The sequence below is a fragment of the Lemur catta genome, chromosome 16 (genome assembly GCF_020740605.2).
Source record: "Lemur catta isolate mLemCat1 chromosome 16, mLemCat1.pri, whole genome shotgun sequence".
Classification (NCBI taxonomy): Eukaryota; Metazoa; Chordata; class Mammalia; order Primates; family Lemuridae; genus Lemur; species Lemur catta.
Window position 1 is genome coordinate 27,426,784 of NC_059143.1, and position 21,238 is coordinate 27,448,021.

A 21,238-nucleotide genomic window follows, 5' to 3' on the forward strand; every position below is an offset into this window, starting at 1 on the left:
CTGGGGCCTTAGTGTCGTCTCCGACATCCTATTCTGGAGAGGGAGCAGGACTGTCACAGCTGCCCAGTAGTCTGATGGGGCTGGCCCTTAATACATGACAGTGACCCTGGATATTTTGACTTTTACACCATGTGCTCCCTTCTCATTTGATCCTCATGAGGGTCCCAGGAGGTGGGCAGAGCGGGTGCCATTGCACTGACGTGAGAGGGGGCAGAGCTGAGGAGGTGAGCTATCCAGGTCCTTGGGGGTGGCTGGTCACACCCGGAGCTGGCTCTGATTGCTCGTGGGAAGCAAATTCTGCTTCTCCCAAAGAATTGATGGTGTTGTGGACGCCCAAAGCCAGATTCATGAGCTTTCATTCACCTTATTTACAGGATTGGACTCTAAGTGGTGTTTGCTGGCTTTGTGGCCTGGACCCCAGGGCGCAGGGGAGAAGACAGCCTTGTGTTACTGAGTGGGCCCAGTCTCCCACGCAGAGGCCTTGGTGGGGGGAGCTCTCAGTTTCACGTTTAACTTTGCGCAGGATGGTGAGGGGGGAAAAAACCCCTATTCTTAGATGAAAGTCGCCTTTTGACCAGGGGCTGTTCCAGCAGGCCAGGCCCCAGGAAGCTGCCCGCCCAGTCAGCCGCCACTCCTCTGTCCCTGTCACCCGGGCCCCTCCCTGCCTCTCCTGCACCTGTCCTGGGCCTGAGCCCTCTGCCATATCCGGGCAAGACTGGACCAGATCAAAATTTCCCTTCATGATTCCTTTTCCTTTATAAAACAAAAGTATCACCTGTACCTGGTTGCAATAGGAATAAAAAGAGGTAATATGTAATTCACTACTTTACAGATTAAAATGCTGTATAAATGAAAGGCATACTATAGCATAAATAAAGTATATAACTTAACATCTATGATACAGCACCTAAGATGCATGGTTTCACTTAAAATGACCGAAACACTTTTGTGTATAGATTATACGTGTACAGTATAACATAGGACTTAATTTTATATATAATGTGGTTTGTAGTATGTACTGTGATCCATAGGATTATATAATGTCTATGACATATCATACTCCCAGCGCAGAGAAAGTAGAATCAAAATCAGTTGACATTAGGCTATTTTGGCATTCGAAACACAAGCCCCAGATTTGCGATTTTAACAGCTGAAGCTAGGAGAGAGAAAACTAAAAATACTAAAAGGGGAAGATATCTCCATGAACCGGCAGTGTGGCCCGCTGGGTGCAGGGGTCCGTGGGAAGATAGAATCCCCAAGAATAGGTCTGGGAAGGGGCTCCGCAGGAGAGAGCCCTCTCGGGAGGAGGTGGAAGAGTTGGGCTTGGCAGCGATTACTTCTCCTATTTATGAAGCCAGATGAGGAGCTATAGGGCTTGCGGTGGCCCCTGTGTCTGCTGATTAGCTGGAGATTATATTGATGATGTAATAAAAATTCACTTTGTCTATTAAGTTTCACCAGGACAATCAGGGAGAGATTAGATAGAAATCAGAGGAAATGAATAATAGAATGGAGGAGGAAAGCCACGAGTCTCATCCCTGCCATGGTCCCTGTCTGTCTCCCCTTTCCCCTGCCCCCAAAGGGCATGAACCAAGAATTCCCTGCCCCAGGACCCAGGCAAAGCTGAGCCGGAATCTTCCCTTGAGCTGGGCTGCTCTCCGGGAGGGCTGTGGCGCTCCAGAAATGACGTTGGTTTAAGTTTACGGACCATGTTTAATATTTGATTAAACCTCTGGCACGGCAGCCTCTGTGAGCCACCGGCCCTGCTGGGAGACGGGCAAAGTGACTGGCTCCTCAGCCGCCTGGGTCCCTCTGGTGCCGCAGCTCGGGAGGTGGAGTCCCGCTTGGGCACGGAGCTCTGGGACAGGAAGGCCTGTACTGCCAGTAGCAGAGGCCTCCCTGCCTCGCACTCTCTCCCTCTGGCCTGGCCCGCAACGGAAATTCCCCCGATTAGAGAGAGATGTTTCTTTGGGTTAAAGTCTGGGCTCTAAAAGGTCCCTGTTAAAAGGGACGTGGCAACAGAGATGGTAACACATTAATGTCCATTAGCCGCCAGGGACACATCTGCCCACTTGGATTTGTCAGATCAGCAAGGGGCAAAACTTTGAAAGGATAGGAAAAGGAGGTCACTTTTGGTTGGGGACCATTGCCTGAAGGCCCTAGGTCCTGGTTTGGTGGCCTGGGGCTTGGAGTTTGGGACCTGGGGTGGAACTGTTGAGCAGGCTGGATGCCCGGGAGCTGGGAGGGTGCTGGAAGACCACCATTAGTGACTTCTGCATCCCTGCGGGGAGCTGCGTTTTTAGTTACTCCAGCTCTGTGACTGAGCCCAGGTCTGTTCTCCCGTGAGAAATCCCTGGGGTCAGGAAGACACCAGGGATCAAGGTCTGTGGAGGCCTCTTAGAGGGGAATGTCCCCTGTCTAAAGAGTTCATGCCAAAGGCCACCACACCCATTACTGCATCTCTGGGCTGGGTTTCTCTTCCAGAGATGGGAGAGGTCTCCTCATTGCTCTCCTGCAGTACGTGGCTGCCAGGAGCCCTTGGCACCTTTGCCCAGGTGTACCGTCCACACTGGGAACAGTTCTTCCTACGACCTGCCAAGATTCCTCCAGCTGCAAGACCAGTGTCACCCCAGAAAACTCTGTCCCTTGGCTTTGTCCCACTGCCTGGCTGCTGTCCAGCCACTCCTGTGCTGGAGGTGGGAGCAGAGGAAGAGTAGAGGGTACAGGAAGATTCTAGCCTCCAGAACCCCCCAGTGTACGACTCGGGATGTTCAGCTGGGTGAGTCTGTGGGGACAATCTGGATGCCTGCCTCGATGACAGGAAACATGGCCACGGGCTTCAATATTCCATGAGTAATTTCTCAGCACAAGTGGGTTGCAGTTGGGACAGCTGAAGGACACTGCAGCCCCAAAGCAGGTGAAGACAGCCCTGGCAGGTTCATTGTGTGCCACCAACTTCCTCGGAAATCTCTGCAACCCACCTACCCACCCCCTGACTGATGCTCCCTCAACCAAGCAATAAACTTGGTCCAGATTTATTCAAAGTGAGAAATTCCTTTGTCCACCAGCCTGAGAACGAGACTTCATTGCAGTGGGACAAAAGCAAAGCATAATGAAACAAAACATAACACCCTGACCTGTCAGCTCTCCAGCCTCCCTGCTCTGTCTTGCTCCCGTCTGCCAGCCGGGCTTACGCGGCTCCTGTCTATTTGGGAACCTGGCACCAAGCCCTCCCGAGTCCCCCCACCTGATTACCCACACAGGACATTTGCATCAGGCGGTTGTATGTTGTGGGGCTGTCGCTTTCTGTCACATTCAGAGTTATTTTGCGGCCGTGAAGGCGGGTCCCCCACCTTCTGAGGACAGACACTTGGGGTGCCTGAGTTGGACATGAATCTGCACCTCCTTGAAGGAGGCTTGTGTCTCCCGCATCAGACCCAGGGGCTTCTTTGCGGGGGATCATGGCATGTCTCCCCTACCGCCCACCTCCTCTCTGCTCTGCTGACGCCTCCTTCTGCACCCTGGGGACAAGTATGGGGCGGGCTGGGGGCATCCCAGGGGCAATCGCAGTTGGGTCCCCCACTCTTGCCCCAGCAGGCCCCTCCTCCTGCCTCTGCTGCTCTGCGGGATGCTGTCCTCCCTGCTGTGCGGCCTCTGCAGCGGACCAGCCCTCTTAATCACTGGCTCAGCCGAGACAAGGTCAGAACAGTCTGAGTTAACGCTTTGCCGAGAAACTTGAGAAACTAAGGGAGAAACAAACCCAGGCCGTGGTGGCTGCACGAGAAGCAGACAGGGGTCTCGAACCCTAAGGGCGCAGGAGTTGGGCTCCCCGCTGGCTCCAGTTGGGCAGTGCCTGCTGTTTGGTCCTTTCTGCTCAGCTTCCCACCTGTCTCAGCTGGGGCATCCTGGAGGGGGCGCGCCCCCTGCAGCAGCGTGTGGCCGGCCAGCCCTTCGGAAGTGCGATCTCTTGCTCTAAGGTCTGAGCTGCCCACTGTGCCCTGGTCTGCCCGGTCGGCAGTCACCGCCGCCAAACGCCCTGCTCTTCCTGCACAGAGACCCCACCCTTTAGCTTGCTGCCCCTCTTCTCCCTGGGGATGCAACTCAGCTGCCTGGTCCCAGGCCTCGCCCTTTATTCCTCGTTCCAAAGGCTATCCAAACTTGCCCAACAGAAGTGCAACGGAGTTTACCCTAAAATAAATAGAATCATTCGCCTATTGTAATAGTCAAGATGACAGTACAGAGGAAGGTCTTATTTTTTTAGTAAAAAGATTTTTAAAAATTGGACAAGAAAATGAAGCTGGAAAATAAGGCAGTGGCGGCTCCTGCTCCACGTCTCTGTCACTGCAGTGATGAGCGGGGCATAAATGGCTGTACTGGGGCCTCAGCTGGGCCTGGGGGGCAGGTATGCCAATCGGTCACCAATCGGTGGGTCCTCCGCCCTTGCCTGTCCCTTTCATCAGACATAGCGAGCAAGTGTGTGCAAGCGTGCGTCTCGTGGAGACACTTGGAGGGTCCTTTGCAGAAGTTGAGGGACATAGCAACTTGGAGGTGGACCTGTGTCAGGGCCTAAGTATGGAAAAGATTCTGGTCCCTTGCTGATAAGCTTCTCAACATAGGGAATTAAGAATAAAAACCATACGAAACCACAGACTGTAATTATTAATTTTTGAAATGCAACAAAACTCACATGGGTACGGAAACTACAATACTTTCTGGATTTTCTGAGGCTCCTCTCGGTTTGTGTGCTCCTGGTTTGCTGGCCAAGTGAGGGAAATGACCTAGGGCCCAGAGCCACCCAGCCCCGCAGGGAGCCGCCACGCACCAGGAGCGGGAGGCCCAGGAGCCGGCGCAGGAGAGGTCTGGCCGCCGTGACCCGGCAGAGCCGGGGCTGCGGGGGGAGCTGGGCGCTTTGGCGCAGGGGCCCGCGGCGTGTGCGCAAGTTCTTCGTCTTGCCGTCAGAGGGCAGGCGACAGCTGGAGGAGAGAGGAGCCCTATCCGACCCCCCCAACACACACACTGGGGGTCCTCCCCAATGTATGGAGAGGGTCTAAGGCAGTGGCCTAGCTTCTAGGCTCTCTGCTGTTCTCCCTAGGGCTGCTTAGGCCCAGGCCTTGTGTCTGAAGAGGGGACAGGGCGCTGCTGCGGAAGGAAGGACTGAACTCTGGCGCCAGCACCTGCCCTCCCCATACACCTTCTGTGGCTGCGCCCAACCTGGGCCGAGATGGGAGCCAGTCCGGAGATCTGGGAACTGCCAGGGTCTCCGCTGGGAAGGCTGGGCTGTGCGCACCGGCAAGGGAATGGCAGTGGCCCGCCAGGGCCCTTGGTCACTGCGTGCTTTCTCACGGGAAGGGGAGCAAGCTGCCCCAAACTCAGCCGTCCCCGTCCCAGCCGCCCGGCACCATTTCCTTGCTCTCCTTTACAATCAAAGGCATCCTGCCCTCCCGCACCTCAGCAGCCCCTTTCTTATTCATGACCGCCCCCACCGAGGGGCCCGGGCTCAAAGGCAAGCTCCCTTTCAGTTGCCTTGACGACTCTGGAAACAGAGAAAAGGAATGATCAAAAAGCCTGTTGGGCCTTTGGCTGTCACTGGAGATACTTCCCCAGCCTGCCCTCTTCCCTTCCTGGGGAGCCCAGACACTGGGATTCTCTGCGTTTTGCTCTTTCCTCAGAACACCCCTCCAGGTGTTACCCTGGCACATCCTGAGCCCGGGCTCTGCGGAGTAAGGGACTGAGGGGTCTCTCTCTCTCTCTCTCTCTGTGAGTGGAAGTGAGCCCTAGTGAGAAATGGCTTTCTGAAGTCCAGAACATTCCTGCCCCATCAGCAATGTGTAAGGGGCAGCACCCTGAGTGCCTGGCTCTGCTGACCCCAAGAACTTAATGGCAGTGTCTGATCAGACTGAGTGTCTTTCCTCTTGAGATGCCCAAGCTGCGGCGTGCACACGGGCATCCCCCGGAGCGTGTCCCAACATGGAAACGGAGATGATGCTTCAGGCTCACACCACCCCCTCGGAGATAGACCTCTTCACACAGCAGGGGCAAAGATGAGCCTGTGCCTCATCCGGTGAGACCAAGCCAAGCCAAGTATTGATCTGACAGAAAGACATGGATATGCTGGATGGATAATGGTTAGGGGATCCTATTTCTCTCTTTTCCTGTTCAGAGAACACCTCTCCTCCACTGCACCCGCTGAAAAGCAAAGTCCGGGTGAGGGAGAGTGTTCTCACGGGTCACCCAGGGACGCCTCTGCTCCCCGGTCTCCTTCCAGGAGTTCAAAACCATGAAGCCTCTGGGAACGAGGTCCCCCTCTCCCACCATGGCAAGCGCTCCCTACATCTTTGCTTCTCTGCATATTCTTAGAACCAGTCAATGTGATTAATTTTACATGGGCATAATTTCCTGCTATTGCTGCGGAGTCCTCCCGGCCTCACCCATCAACAGCGACATGATACAGTTTCTGGTTATATTGGTCAACCAAGATATTGATATTATTAATAATGGATATCTATATGCTGACCTTTGTCCACACAACTGAATCACTCTGGGCTAGCTGTCACATTTCTTTAAGAGGTATTGATAAGCCCATTACTGGAAGGGCATGTACAATCTTAGGTGTGTGCTTTTCACTCACCTTCAAGCATCGCCTGCGAAAATCTACCCTTGTTGGATGAGCTGGTGTGGGTATGATGGCATGTAGCATGCAAAAGAATGTGTGTGTGCACGTGCTTGAATGGTGAATGTATATTTCTGTGCATGTGAACGTGTTCATGGGTATGTAAGTGTGTGTGTGAGTGTGTATATGAGTATTGTGTGTGCAAGTCTGTCTTGAATACCGTCCCTTTTAGAGCTGATCAAATAGTCAATTAGAGCATTATAGGTAGGTAGCAAAATCAGAGAGTTCCTACAAATACACTGTGATGTAGTGTTTGATCTTTGGATGCCTCTTGTCTCCTAGGACTTGCGCAAGGAGGCTTGGCTTTATAAGGATATTATTAGGTTGATGCCTCATTCTCTCAATTTACCTGCCAGGAAAGAGACAGCACTCACTGAGAGCAGTCTGGCCAGAACCAGCCACCAGTAGGTGCATGAAAGGTCATGCTGCAGGCTTGACTTTGGGGCTGTGCTACTCCTGGCCTCAGTCTCTTTATCTGTGCAGTGGCAGTAATTCATCCAGCTCTTGCTAAGATCAGAGGGGGAGGTTGACTCAGCTCAGCCTCTAAACCCTCTGTACCAAAACTCCCAATCACATGAATGCTTGATATGCCACCAGGCCTCATTTATTACATGGTGGGATGTGGCCCATTACCTATTTGAAGGGAATGGGTGTGTGCAGCTCCTTGGTAGAAGGCATGCTTTGTGTGCTCACGTATGTGTGTGTGCACAGGCACACAGTCCTCATTGCTGTGTATCTCTGTGGCTGCTGTGCTGTCTACCTGCATGGACAGTGGTGTCAGGGACAGTGCCTCTATCAACTCTGTCTACAGTGATCCCATCCTGTTCAGACCGGGACATGCTCACTTGTCAGGGGTGCCCCCTCACTTGTCCCTGTAAAGGGAAGCCAGCTAGCTAGAGAGATCTTTGGATCCTCAGACATAGTGTATGAATAAACCAGACATGGATTAATTAGGTGTGACTGCATCATTAAATTAGAATAATGAACAAACAGCCACGTATGGCATTCAAATCTGCCTAGAACGACTCCAAGGGTTGCTTTCAAGTAAGTCACCTGTCAGTTTGTAGGTTTTGAGGACTCGAGAGAGTGAGGTTCCTGTCATATCTTAAGAAGTGGATTCTTTCGGTACTACCTACCCTAGGCGAGGACCATCCTTCAGTGGGCACCAAGACTCCACAACTGAATCCAAACAACGACTTGGTTCAATACAGCATCATCTATGCACGCCTCCGCTGTGAGCATTTCTCAGCATGAAATATGACAGTAGCACAGGTGCTCAAGAGACGGGCGGGAGAAGTTAAGAGGTGTGGGCAGCGGATGTGAAATGTATTGATCCCATAATATTTATGTGGATGTGCACATAGTTGCTTGTGCACGTGCATATGCACACACACACACACACACACACCTTTTATGTTTCCACGAACTCTTTTTTCTTCTACTGACACTCCCTATTTCATTCAGACAGATTCAGAGGTGAAACAAGTCTCAGTTGTGTAATTTTAGGAACAGCTGCAGAGCAGTAGCCCCCTGCCCTCGGTGGACAACACCTCTTACAATCCTGGTCCTAGGATAGTGCGGCTGTGCAGAAAGAGCTGTTTGTCTTTAACAAAGAGAAGGAAGTCAACAGCTAAGAGGGAAGAAAATGGGAGGCTAGCTTGCCTCACTGACAAGCTGTGGGATAGCCTAATGCATCGGGGGGCTTTGTTCGTAAAATCTGCTAAGTATCTAGAAACCTTTGATCTGTAGCCGCTCTTAACAAAGGTGATAATTAATTAAAGCAGAGTATATTGCAATAAAGTAACAGCGCGGTCAGTTTATGCGCTGTCCAGAGCCGGCCTTCGGAAGTCTCTGTCAATTAAACTCTTGTTGGAGGCCAGCTCATTATGAATTTTTTTTTCCCCGAGCTGGATCAATATTTTTGGTTGTGCTGTCCTCATGGAACCAGGACTGCGTCTGTCTCCGTGAGGGCACCCATTTATTTACATCTTGCAGCTGGCCACGTAGGATTTGTTCCTGAGCTGAGCTGCTGGGAATCGCTCTGTTTGAGAGCCTCAATCAGCTCGTGCTGGAGGGGAGATACAAGGAAGGATAAGAGAAACCAAATGTGGAGCAAGTGGGAGGGGAGAAATCCTGGGAACGGAAGGTCCTAAAATCATCCCCTTTTACTCTTGAGGGACTCAGAGATCGGGGCAATTACCCTTGGGATTCCCCCCTGGCTTCCCTGTTGGTTCCTGTGGGCAGGGCTGTGGTTTGGGCTTTATGCCCTCCCGGGGGCCACTGGGAACTTCATGGGTGGAGATGGAAGAACGTCTTAGGGCAAGTGCATCAACTCTGGCAATTCCTCTGCTGCCCTTTCTACCCCCTGTGACTGTCTTTCTGCTCTGGCACCTTTTACTTCCTCTATGTTGCCAAGTGGAACACGTATATCTTTCTTCAGGCCCCACTTTGAGGCTGGGGGGTGTCAAAGGGTTCTCTTCCTCTCCCCTGGGCTGTTTGGGCAGGACTAGATGCTTTCTGTGCTTCTTGGAGAGGCTGTGTATTTAAAGGCCTGCAGAGCAGGCAGAGGTAGAGGGGTGGAAGTGCTTCTCTCGTTATAGAGGACCCCAAAAGGAGGGCAGTTGATCCCTGCCACATTCTGCTTGTGTTTAGGGAAAATGCAGCATGCTGCTTGGAGGGCCTGGCTTGACTGAGCTGATCAAGTTCTCTCTCTCCCTCTCTCTCTCTGTGTGTGTGTGTGTGTGTGTGTGTGTGTGTGTGTGTGTGTGTAAACACTACAAAAGGCAAGTAGGCTGGGATGTCAAGGGGCAGGAAGTGGGGTTGACAATGCAGTGGGTGGGGAGATTTACCCTCAGAGAGCTGGGCTCTGTGGCTGGCCACTCAAAGCCCAGATGGAAGGTCATTTCTAAAATGAGTCAGTGGGTGAGCAGGAACAGGCTAGCCTTCAAAGGGTGATGGGTGAGGTATGAAGATGGAACCCTCTCCCAAATCTGAGCTCTGGGCGGGGGTATCAGCAGATAAAAAAATAGCACACCTCCACACTGGGACTTGGATCATTGACAAATCCAAGCCACGAGTTCCGAGGTGGATCATGTATGTAATAACGAGGATAGCGTTATTCTTTTCGGATTCTCTCCTTTTCTCCACCACCTTCCTCCCTTATCCTGTGTATAACCTTGCAAGATGAAACTGCCCCTAACGTCATTTCCATGCCACTTGCATTTGTCATCTTTCCCCTGTGCGTGAGCACATGAGTGTATGCGTGCACACGCTCTCTCACACACACTCACACACATGCTCACTCCAACACCCACACAAGCTGCAGCATCTTGCCTCCCCCAACCCCCAGGATCCACAGACACACAGGTTTTCACACCCTCTCTCTGCATGTCACATGGGATTTCCCTTTCAAGTTCAGGAGCTGCTGAGGTTTCAGCCACTGTCAACCCGTGTGTGCCCAATTTCCAGCTGGCATTTTGACCATATAACTTTGCTTTCTTTTTTTTTCTGCCTGCAGTGTTGGGCCTCACTCTCTGTTGCATCTCCCAATTACTTACAGCCTGTCCACCCCAAATCCTCTTCAGCTGAGACCCTTCCCAAGTCAGTTTAGAAACTGACGCTCTCTGGATGACATGGAAAGTGTGAATTCTGGACCGAGACAAAGTTGAGACCAGTTGTTTTCTCAAGCAAGGAGCTAGTGTCTTGGATAACTTCCCAGGCCTCTCTCGGAAGCCCCTCTCCCATGCCGGTATATATATGCTGTATTAATGAGGACGATGATGCTAATAATACTGATGGTGATGGCCACACTCAAGTTCCTGGAGCGTGGTGAGATCACCGAGCAGCAGGAATGCCCCTGGAAACTAGCTCTTTGAAAGAATTCTGAGAACTTTACAATATGACTGTGTGTGGGGAGGGGGGAAGCATAGCTATGGCATGTATTTTTGTAATTGTTTTCCTTTGGGTTGTTTTCAAGTTATGACTTCATTCAAGAAAAGCTTTTCTTTTTCTTTTATTTTGTTTTCTGTTTGAGAAGCCACAAATATCCAGCAAACTGGAGCAGGTGATGGAGGGAGTGAAAGTATGCCAAGGGGATTCTTTCAGCCCAAGCTAGAATTCCCATTAAGGCTGGGCGGGGGGAGTGTTAACATCTCCCTGTTGAATTGTGGTGAAATCTAGGCCAGCCCTGGTTTCCATGTGTGTGGGATGTGCTTAGTCATGCTTGCACATGGATGCATATACATGCACATGTGCATGCTAATTTATCTGTGAGTGTGTGTGTTGATTTTGAGGAAGTCTGTGTAAGAGATAAATGAAATTATGCATAAGCAGCAAATAACCACCAGTCTCTTAAATCAACCAATCTTTCCTAATAATTTTTTCTTTGCTCTTAAATAGGACACTTATCAACATCTGGAATTTGGAGTTTTTATGATGCTGTTGCTTTAACATGCTTTAATTTTGTAATAATTGCTATTGCTCATTTTCTTGGTGAAACTTGTTTTTTTAAATAAATATTTTTCTTGTTTTCTTATTATGGCTATTACATGTTCTCTATCCCTGATAAGGCAAATCTTTCTTTTAAAAAACTGTAGGTGTGTACCCAGCTACTCTGCCCATCTCTTTCCCTGGACACACTGAATTTTTATTTTTCAAAGTAATTTAAAAAAAGTTCATCTTAATTGAGCTGATGCCCATGCTAATACTTCAGCTACACTGTCTCTTTTGACTCGTTTGAAAATGGAAATCAGATAGAGCCTCACGGTTTTAATTCACCTATCTACAGAGTAAAAAAAAAAAAAAAGAAAGAAAGAAAGAAAGAAAAACAATGAGCCATGTCGGCTAAAGTCAAGAGGTGGAAATTTGATGTTCTGAGATTGTTACATCTTAAATGCAAACACAACACATAATTTTATGAAGATGGTCACAAATCACCAAAACATAATCATAACCTTGTCCTTCCTCTTTCTCCCAGCTACACCCCAAATCAAGGGGCTTCAGGCATTTGCTACTCAGGTATAGTTGAAATGGGAGGTTGTGCATCTGGTGGTGAGTATATTTTAAAATGATACACTCTCCGGAGCTAAATCCATAGAAGGTTCCATTGAAATGGGAGATTGTGCATCTGGTGGTAAGTATATTTTAAAATGATACATTCTCCAGGGCTAAATTTACAGAAGGTTCTATTATTCAGTCCCCACCCTTCCTCTGGATGTAGTGTGAAAGTACTCGGGTCTGAAGTCTCTGAAACTGTGGCTTCTGGGTTGGTAGCCCCCCAGGCTGCCAGTAGAGTAGATTTTTCTCCATGCAGTGGAGAAAATCTCAAAGCAGTGTGGCTACCCAGGCACAGATCTGTTCTGACTGGATAACAAGAGTAACTATGATGTGGACTTGGCTGTTTAGATTAAAATGCATCGCAGGCTCTGGGAACAAGCACACATCAGTAGTAAAGGCTGTTTAAACCTTTGGGGACAGCCCTATGTTTAGATTACATTAATTCATAAATATTGTACTAAATACCACTTAAATTAGACTTAAATGACTTCAAAGATAATGCATTATAATATGGCTATCCAGAGAGCACTAGTCTTTATGTCTCCCAGTAACTCAGTCTTTGCTGCTTCCTATCCTGCTAGACAGGACCAAAGTTATGAATGGATTGCCAGCTTGTTCATGTGTGATCTGCTAACTGTGTATGTGTGTGTTGGCAGGCATGGGTATGTGTGTGTGTGTGTGTGTATGTATCTTCAGTCACTGCCTCTGTTTGTCCTCCAGGAAATGAAAAGAAGAAAAGAGAAATAAGTAAAAAATGAGAGAAGGGAAGAATTAGACTAGTGGGTGACTTGTTTCCTTCTCCAAGGGAGAAAAATTCTACAAGAAGGGGCAAAATTGGTCCTCAGCTCACTTTTGCTGCTACCCCGGGAATTCGCCTCTCATCTCTTTAATCAATAGTACAATGTCTTTCTCTTTGGAGTCTGGAAAAACAATCTTTCCCAAAGTGCTTCTAATGGGGGAGAAAAGAAGACTCTGAGTTGGCCGGGAGAGTTTGCATGAAACTGGGTTTTCTTCCTTGGGTGCTGTTTCTTTGAATTTTAATTCTGGGCTTTTTTTTTTTTCTTCCTTTTTCTTTCTGCTTAGCACCCAGATCCCCCTCCCTCAATTGCTTTCTGGTCTCCAGGGGGTAAATTTACCTTTACAGTAATTACCCCAGTCCACAGCCTTTCTCTGATATGGCTGGGTTTGCTCCACAATACCCACCCACTCCCTCCTCCACAGACTCCCAATTTGACTAGAGTAATTGCCTTTTAAGGTGTACTCTACGCATGGCAGGTATTCCATTAACCCTTAGAACACCTTCCTTCTTTAGATACCTGAAATGACAGGTGGCCAACAAATGGATACCCATCTGAAATCTCACATATTTCATTTAGTTGATATTTCTTTTCTTTTCCTTTTATTTCTTTTTTTCCCTTCCTTGCTTCTTTCCTTCTTTCCTTCCTTCCTTTTTTCATTTTACCAATAACACACATATGCCATCCCCACTAGAGCCTAGTGTCTTTTTATGTCTCTCAATTTTATCCCAGTACGATTCATTAGAAGTTAGAGAATCAAGAAGGGGAGCAATAGCCACAAATATGCCCAGAAACCAGGCTTAACAAAGGCATGATTCTAATCCCTAGCCTCATGTTGTCAATTTAGAGAAGGGGAAAATCTAGAAGCCAAATGCAACCCTCATTCCTCAAGCCTCATCAAGCTTTTTGACTTAACAGTAATTAATCACCAATGGCAAGCGAGTAATTTTTTTAAGGTGGCCGGAGGCTTATTTTATCAAGATTAGCTAATAAATCAGGCTGCATCACTGAAGGAGGAGTTCAAACTCTTCTAGGACTGAATAAACCAGACCTTGGAAACTGTCTTATTTATTCAGCTCTCCGGGAGCTTCCAGGCACTGTTAGGGACATTGTGGCCCAACCTCAACTATAAAAATCAGAAGGATGGAGATGCAGGAAGTTTCATAGGAAAAATATGTGCTCCAGCTCTGAAGGGTGAGCTGCGACAACGAGGAACCCAGTATGCTAGAGCCAGCGGGCTTGCCTGCCACTGACTGAGACAGTTTGGGGGAAGAATTATTTAGAAAATGAAGTTTTGCTTGTCCTAGGAATTCTGACTTGTTATACACATATAATAAATGTATAAATAACGTAAAATATATGACATATATTTATCTCATAACCCTCTTTACTTCCCTGATGCAAATGATGAAAATTCTACTTCTTTGCTATAATACGAGAGAGTCTAAATTACATCAGAAACAAAGTGATGATATCAGCAAGGAATTACTGAAAAGAAACCAAGGAATATTATTAAAGTTTATGTTCATTTGAAATAAAGAAGCAAATAAAGTGCTTCAATCCAGCTATCATATGAGGCTCAGCTCCTCACAACTGTCTCTTGCCTCTAGTGGGTTCTGAATTTTTTTTAACTTTGAAATCTTAAATCACCACAAGAACTGATCATTACAATGGGCAAAAGACTTCCCTGACTATGCTTTTTACAATTTTTATTATTACTATTTTTAAAAATGAGGGCATGTTAGAATGACAAAGGTTTGATAGAAGCCTTGATTAGCTTCTAGGGAGCTTGATTGGAAAGGGAATAACTACAAAGATATGGTGGACTTGAGAAGGAGGGGGGAAAAAAGAAAGTGTTTGCTTTCTTTTCTTCAAATGTTATTTTGAAGATTACCTTCCCATTCCACCTTTCCAATCTCCCCTCTGAAAAGACAGGCATTTTCTCCATAATGAATAAAGGTTGGTTTCTCTTTCCATTATGTCCCCCACCCTCACCCCACCCCAACAAACCCGGTATATTTCCATTCTGCTGTGTTTTTGTGCTACTCAACATGCCATTAACTTTAAGATTTACTCCTCAGCAGGCAAGCTGGAAGATGCTAAAGCCAATAAAAACTGCTCTATGGGACTCCAACTATGAAGAGTTTGGAGCTCTGTTTAGTATTCGAATGAAGGGAGGGCTGGAGAAGGAGGGTGGTTGTGATAGTGAAAACCGCTGCTGCTTAGAGAGCCAGACAGCTTCGCGCTCTGCACCTAATGTGCTGGAGGATCAGCTCTGTTCATAGCCCATTTGTGGCCAAGGATGAGGCTGCTCTCAGTGTGGGGGTGGGTGTGCGTGTGCGTGTTTTCCTCTTTAAAACCACCAGCTCTAACACAGCATCTTCGGCGGCTCTCCACACTACTGTTTATTAAAAACGGAACGTCCATACACATCCCCTACAACTTCCTTAGCCCCGTGTTCCTTCCCAGCCCGGCGATCAATCTCTCTCAGAAAGCATTTAACTTGCCCACATAGCTCCAGCACCGATTAATCCCCGCTGCACATCCTATACATTACTGTTAGGGAGCGGAGCACTGGGCTAATTTCGTCACCCACCAGCCACCCACACACATTCTACAACTGAACACGTTTGGGGCTCTGCTTTAAAGATAATAAAACAAGGAGAAAACAGGCAGGCTGCAGACAATTCCCATGACCACTTTCCTAAAAAGTTGCTGGGTTTTAATTCTTTGATTATTCTGTCTCCCCTTCCCCCAAGCACTCACTAGCAATGATTGCTTCAAGGGAGAAATAATGTACTATAAATCTCTCTGCATGGTGAGTTTGGGATAAATTAGGGTACACCTTTCAAAATGCATATCTTGCACACACATATTTTTTTCTCAAAACCCTGCTTTCCTGGGAAGGGGACTATTAGGCTTCCCAGACCCCCCACTCCACCCAGGGGGTGCTGGTTTCTTGCTAATTCTTGCCTTAGGTTTTACCACTCCTTCCTTCAAACATATCCCCCCCCCCGCCCCTACCACTCACACCACAATCAGATTATTGAGGCACACAGCTCGACAGGGAGAGTTTACTGTTAAATTAAAATAAAAATATCTCTTTGAATTTGTCACCTCTCTCCCTTTTAGACGGCTTGCACTCCTGCTACTCCGGCCGGAGCAGAGGATGAGGAGACCATCTCCTTTAGTATTTTCAGCACCACGGCGATGGACAGCACCCTCGGTCTCTGGCCGGCCGAGCGCCGGCTAGTCCGCTCAGCGTCCGGGGCTCGACGCGAGCAGCCGTCCCCATCCCAATCTTTCAAGTCACTGTACCCCCAAACCCAAGCCCCATTTCCACCTCGATCTTCTCTCTCTTTCTCTTCCTCTTCTGCGCCCGCTGCTTTCCCCACAGCACCGCTCCTATCAGCACCTCGCCCAAAACCCAGCCTTGCCCCAGCGAACAGCTCCCCACGCACCCCAGCTCCGGTCTCTGCTGCCCGAGCGCCTCCCTCCACGGCGCCCGCCCGAGGCTCCCTCTCGCTCCGTCTGCCGCTCGTCCGTCGCCGGCCGGTCGTTCGGCCCGCCCGCTCGCTCCTTCAACCCGGCAAAGTTGGGAGGGAAAGGTGCACTCACCTTTGTGCATGCCTGTGAACCTGTCCTTCAGAACCGTAAGCTCGTAGATTTTGCCGAACTCCTCAAAGAGGGGCTTGAGGTCCTTCTCATCCAGGTTGCGGGGGATCTGCCCAATGAACAGCTTGATGGCATCGTGGTCCTTCATGGGAATGGTCGACGGGTTCCCCGGGCTGTGGCTTAATCCGTTCATGTGCCCGGCGCTGCCCGGGCTGCTGCCGAGCCCGTTGGTACTGAGGCTCGCGTTGTCAGCCTGTCCGTTTGCTAACGTGGCCATCTTTATATACATAGAGAAAATCTTCTTTCCTTTTATTCTTTCTCGCTCGCACTCTCGCTCCTCTCCCTCGCTCGCTCGCTCGCGCTCACACACGCACACGCATACACACACTCGGGTTCTCTCCCCTCGGTTTCTCCACACCTCGCTCTCCTCTCGCTCTGCTCTCTCTCTCTTTCTCCTCTTCGCTCGCTCGCTCGCGCTCGCGCTCTCTCTCCTCTCCCCCCTCCCGCTCCCCTCTCTCTCTCTCTCTCTCTCTCTCTGTCTCTCTCGGTCTGATCTGCTTTTTTTTTTTCTTTTCTTTTTTTTTCTTTTCTTTTTTTTCTTTCTTTTTTTTTTTTTTACATTGAACAGACAGGATCTCTGTCCTTTCCGTTTAAACAGGCTGGACCGGTTCAAGTTCCCAGCCAGACCAGGGGTGGGGGCGGCGAGCGTGCGCGCGCGGAGGAGGGCGCGGGGGGCCGAGAGTAGGCGCGACGGGGGGGCCCGCGCCGCGGCGAGCGGCTGCCGGGGGCAGGGCGGCGTGGGGCGGCGCCGGCCCCTCCGCGCCTCCCCCGCCGGCGGCCCCGCGGAGTGGCGGTGGTACGGTCCGAGACGGCCCCCGGCTATAAATAGCGCCAGGCGCATGGCTCTTCGGGAGGCGCTGAGATTCCGGGCCGGGCGGCCGCGGGGAGCGGGTGCCTGTTAGGAGCCGGGCCGCTGGCCTCCTCTCGTAGCCTTTTGGGGGTTCTTTTTGTCCTAGCAGCAGGTGCAACTTTTTGTATTTTAAAAACATTGATTTTTATTTTCGTGTGGGTACGTAGGGGGAGCGTTCTCCACCGAGCTGCGCTCTATTAGGGCGCCAGGCGGGCGAAGCCAAGGCAGGGATGACGGGCGGGGCGGCGGCGAAGGCGGCGGCGGAGGTGGAATGGGCGCTTTTTTCTCCCATCTGGCTTCATTTATTTATTTATTTAGAGTAGAAAAGCGAGCCGGCTTGGAGGGAGTCCGCCCAGGAATCCGAGTGCGCATTGATCAGTGTCGAGAGAAAAAAAAGCTACATAAATATATATTATGTGGATAAATCTATAGACAAGAGCTCTCTCGCGCGCGCTCTCTCCCTGTCTGTGTGTGTGTCTCTCTCTTTCTTTCTCTCTCTCTCTCTGCTTTTTTCTTCTCGAATCCCCAACCTGCCGGAGCAGCCCCAAATCTCTCTCCCGCCCGGCATCTACTGCCCCCCGAGCCACCTGGGAGGACGGCGCTGGGGAGCATTCGGGCCGGGCGGGGGGCAGCGGGACGGGGAGTAGAGATTCGGGCTCCGACCCGCTCCAGCCCGCCTCCGCAGGCGGGAGGTGGGGGTTCGCGTCCCGACGGTCTCCCCCGCCCGGAGAGCGGCGCCCGGGCAGGCCGGCGGCTGGCGGGAGGAAGGTAGGAGCCGGGCGGCCCGGCTCGCTCGCCCGCCACTGGGGGAGGAAGGCGCTGGGCGCGGTGGCCGGTGAGCCAGCGCGGGGAACTGCGTTGATTTTGCCCTCGCCTGCTTTACTGATTCGAATTGAATAATTTTTTTTTTTAAATCCACCATAAAAGAAAATAAAGCCCTCAAATCGCTATCCGGGCTGCGGCTGGAGCTAGACTCGCACGGCGCGCGCTGACCCCGCGGGTTTCGTTTTCGGCTCCTCCCGCTCCAGAGGTGCGAGGCGGGGAGTCGCGTCTGCGGGAAAGAGCCGAGCGTCTGGCCGCCCCGCCCGGACCCCGCCGGACTCCCCGCCGGGCCCGCCGGGGCTGCCACCTCGGCTGCGCGGGAGAGGGAGTGGCAGGCGGGAGCCGGTCCGAGCAGCCCCGCCTCTGGGGGCGAATACTGGTGGTGAACTTGGCTGGGGCAGCCGATTTTCTTTTTAATGGTATTTACCTGCACCCCATCTTCTCTCACATTTGCTTTTCCAGGACAGCCTCTTCTCCGCTTCAGAAGCCCGGCAAATTAAAATAACGCGCCCGCTCCCCCGCAGGCTGCGGGGCAGGGAGCCGGGGCGGCGGGGCGGAGCTGCTGGCCTAACCCCCGCCGGCCCTCGGCTGGCCACTTTCGGGCGTTCAGGGTTTCTCTTTTCTTACCCTCGGATTACATTACACTACTAGACGATATGTTTAAAATTTTCTTTTAAGAGAAAGAGACCCCAGCTGCCTGAAAACCCAGGCCGAGCCCATTTGGTACAACCACAACGCGGAGCTCTCCAGCGCCGGAGGAGGCCGGAGGCCCCGAGGTTCGCAGCCCCAGGCCCCGAGCCCGCTCAGGACGCCTCTCCCTGAGGATCCCGGGGCCCAAGTACAATTCTGAGAACTGTGGAACTTCATCCTTTCATTTTAGATTCTCCTGCCTTTGCTTGATGGAGTCGTGTGTAAGTATAGTTGATTCCTAACTTGGTTTCCCGGGCTTACATCATTCAGTACTGTATGTTGGTCTGAGAATCGACCAAGTTGATGGAATCCAACAGAAACTCACATGTAGAGTCTCTCTGCCATGTGGTTGTGTGCTTGGTGTGCCTGTGAAGTGCCCTAATGAGGTGGCTATGTCCCTGGTAAGCACTTTGTGCTTGTGCCTTGGAGGTGTGTGCCTCTGTGTCTTGTCAGAATTGTGGGTGCTTGTGCGTGCTTGCTTGTGTGGACGCAGCATGGATCTGTGCACAGCCCCGACTTGCAGCCACACTCGGCATGTGTGTGTGTACCCACCGGGCTGAGACCAGCCTGAGGACACATCAACAGAGGCTAATAACTGTCCAAAATATCTCCTCCACCATCATCCTGTGGTGCTCGTGCATGGCTCCCAGGATCTCACGGCTGAGTGGAATATATTTTCTGCCACCACGGGGGAGTTTAGGAAGAGTAATTCCTGCTTGAGGTCTCTCTTTTCCTCCCTGCCCCCAACCCCCTGGAAGCAAAGCCTTGACAATGGCAAGGGGAGGGAGGGCAGCTGGAAAAGAAGGGAACTTCTAGGGGGAGGGCCGCTGAGGTCCACCCTCCTCTTCCTCCTACCACCACCCCAGCCAACCCTAGGGCCAAGTAAATTATTCGCAGGTATTTAATTATTCATATTATTATTAATAATAATAGCCAATACATAAATAAAAGCAGTCCCTGGGCAGGAGTGAGTGGGGGAGTGGGCTTGTTAATGAAAGGGGACTCTGGCTATTTCAGAAGCCTTTGAAAACTCCTCCATCCTGTGAAGTGCCAGCTCCCTCCAGGACTGTTTCTCTGCTCCCTGCACCAGTCCCCTCCCTGCGTGTCTCCCCGTGTGGACTCAAAGCTGTGGAGAAGTCCTTCTTCCTTAGGCAGAGGTTCCTCACCCTCTCGGGCTGTGTCCCCTTAGCAGGTGGCACATCCCTCACCCCTCAGCTCTCAGGCAGGTGTATAGTGTAAGTCCCCCAACCCCAGCTTGCTGGAACAGAGGTGACCAGGACACCAGGTCCCGTTGTAACTGAGCTACCTGGTGTATAGCAGCAGAAGCAGCTTCTGTCAAGGCATTGATTTCTTAACGGTGAAGAGCTGAATCTCTTAGGCTCCCACCTCTCCTCCATAGCAGAGTTTTGGGGATAAAATAACACAGACAAGTGTCTCCAACTAATGCAATAAAAGAGCAGGACCCCTGAGAAAATAGTACAGAACATGATTAGGTTGGCTCTTTGGTATTCTCACCCTTTATATTCTAGGAAGACTTGAGTTAATTTTTTTTTTTTTAGCCTTAGATCATCAAAGAGAAATGTAATTAGGGAAATATGGGGGCAAAGTATTACTCATGGTGACATTTAAGCAGATTTAAAACTTTTTCTCCAAGTGCCACTTCATGGCCACAATTATTCCATCCACTGAGAGAGAGAGAGAAGGTTGGCAAATGGAAGTGGGGGCTGGGAACAATTGTTGCCTTTTTCTCTCCACGTTTGGGGTTTATATTTTGTTGCTGATTCATCTTTGGAGGTGTCAGGAAGTCCCGTTGGGGGTCCTGAGCCAGGTGGGCTGGTTACTCATACCTTGTCATGCCTTCTACTTCCTCACTTCCCTTCGCTTCTCCTCTCTTTCCTGGAGGAGGGAGGGAGCCCTCTGTGCCCAGCAGAGTCACCCGTCACTCATCACTGTCTTCCCTCTGGCACCCACTCAGCCACACTCTGCAGCCCTAGCCGTGGCCACACACCGTCAGACCTGCTTTGGCTCTCCTGCTTGTGAGTCTTCTGTCTCCACCTAGACTGTGAACTCGTAGGGGGCAGGAACTCAGTAATCTGGTCCCTCCTCCTCTTCTGCAGCTCCTCTGGACTGTGATGGGCACACAGTTGGTGCTCACAACTGAGTTTATAAATGCCAATGGCTAAGCTGACAGTATCCTTTCATATGGGCTCTAAGGATGGGTAGCCACGGTGCCCCAGGCTGACGCTCTCCCAGAAGGAGTTCAGGGTTGGAGAAGGGGACTGGCACTTTAGAACACCCTGGCAGCTCAGCCTCGTGGGTCTGCACTGCTTGGCTCGGAGGCATAACCACTCAGCCATTCTTGGGTTCATCCAGCCTTTCTGAGCTTCAGAGAGAGGACAGGATGCAAAGAACTCACTGTCTAGTTAGACCAAAGTCATACCAAGTGAAAAGCCCCAGAACAGCAAACGGCAACAGATGGTTAAATGTCTTCCAGGCCTGAGGAGTTCCACATAGGAGAAAATAGAAAACAATCCAAGTCGCGTGTGATGATCTGCAGTGGGGGTAGTAGCCTGGAGGAAGGAGGGGCTCCTGTGAAGGCAGGAAGCAGAGGGTGCCAGATTGGTGGAGAGCCGGTGGATGGCTTGGACTCAGGACTAGGAGGGAAAGAAGCAGCGAGTG

At 50.6% G+C, this 21,238-nt stretch overlaps 1 protein-coding gene across 50 annotated transcripts in view; it reads right to left on the reverse strand.

Annotated features, from left to right (window-relative positions):
* CELF4 (CUGBP Elav-like family member 4) overlaps positions 1 to 16,557 on the reverse strand; it is a 296,015-nt gene extending 279,458 nt beyond the window's left edge. For 47 of the 50 annotated variants that reach the window (XM_045527286.1, XM_045527284.1, XM_045527283.1 and 44 more), the window contains exon 1: positions 16,141 to 16,426. In XM_045527286.1, the coding sequence (XP_045383242.1) occupies positions 16,141 to 16,426 (286 nt within the window). Of the gene's footprint in view, positions 1 to 16,140 lie in introns of all 50 variants that reach the window. The other 3 variants (XM_045527327.1, XM_045527304.1, XM_045527328.1) reach the window with 2 other exon arrangements.
* Positions 16,558 to 21,238: the final 4,681 nt, after the last annotated feature.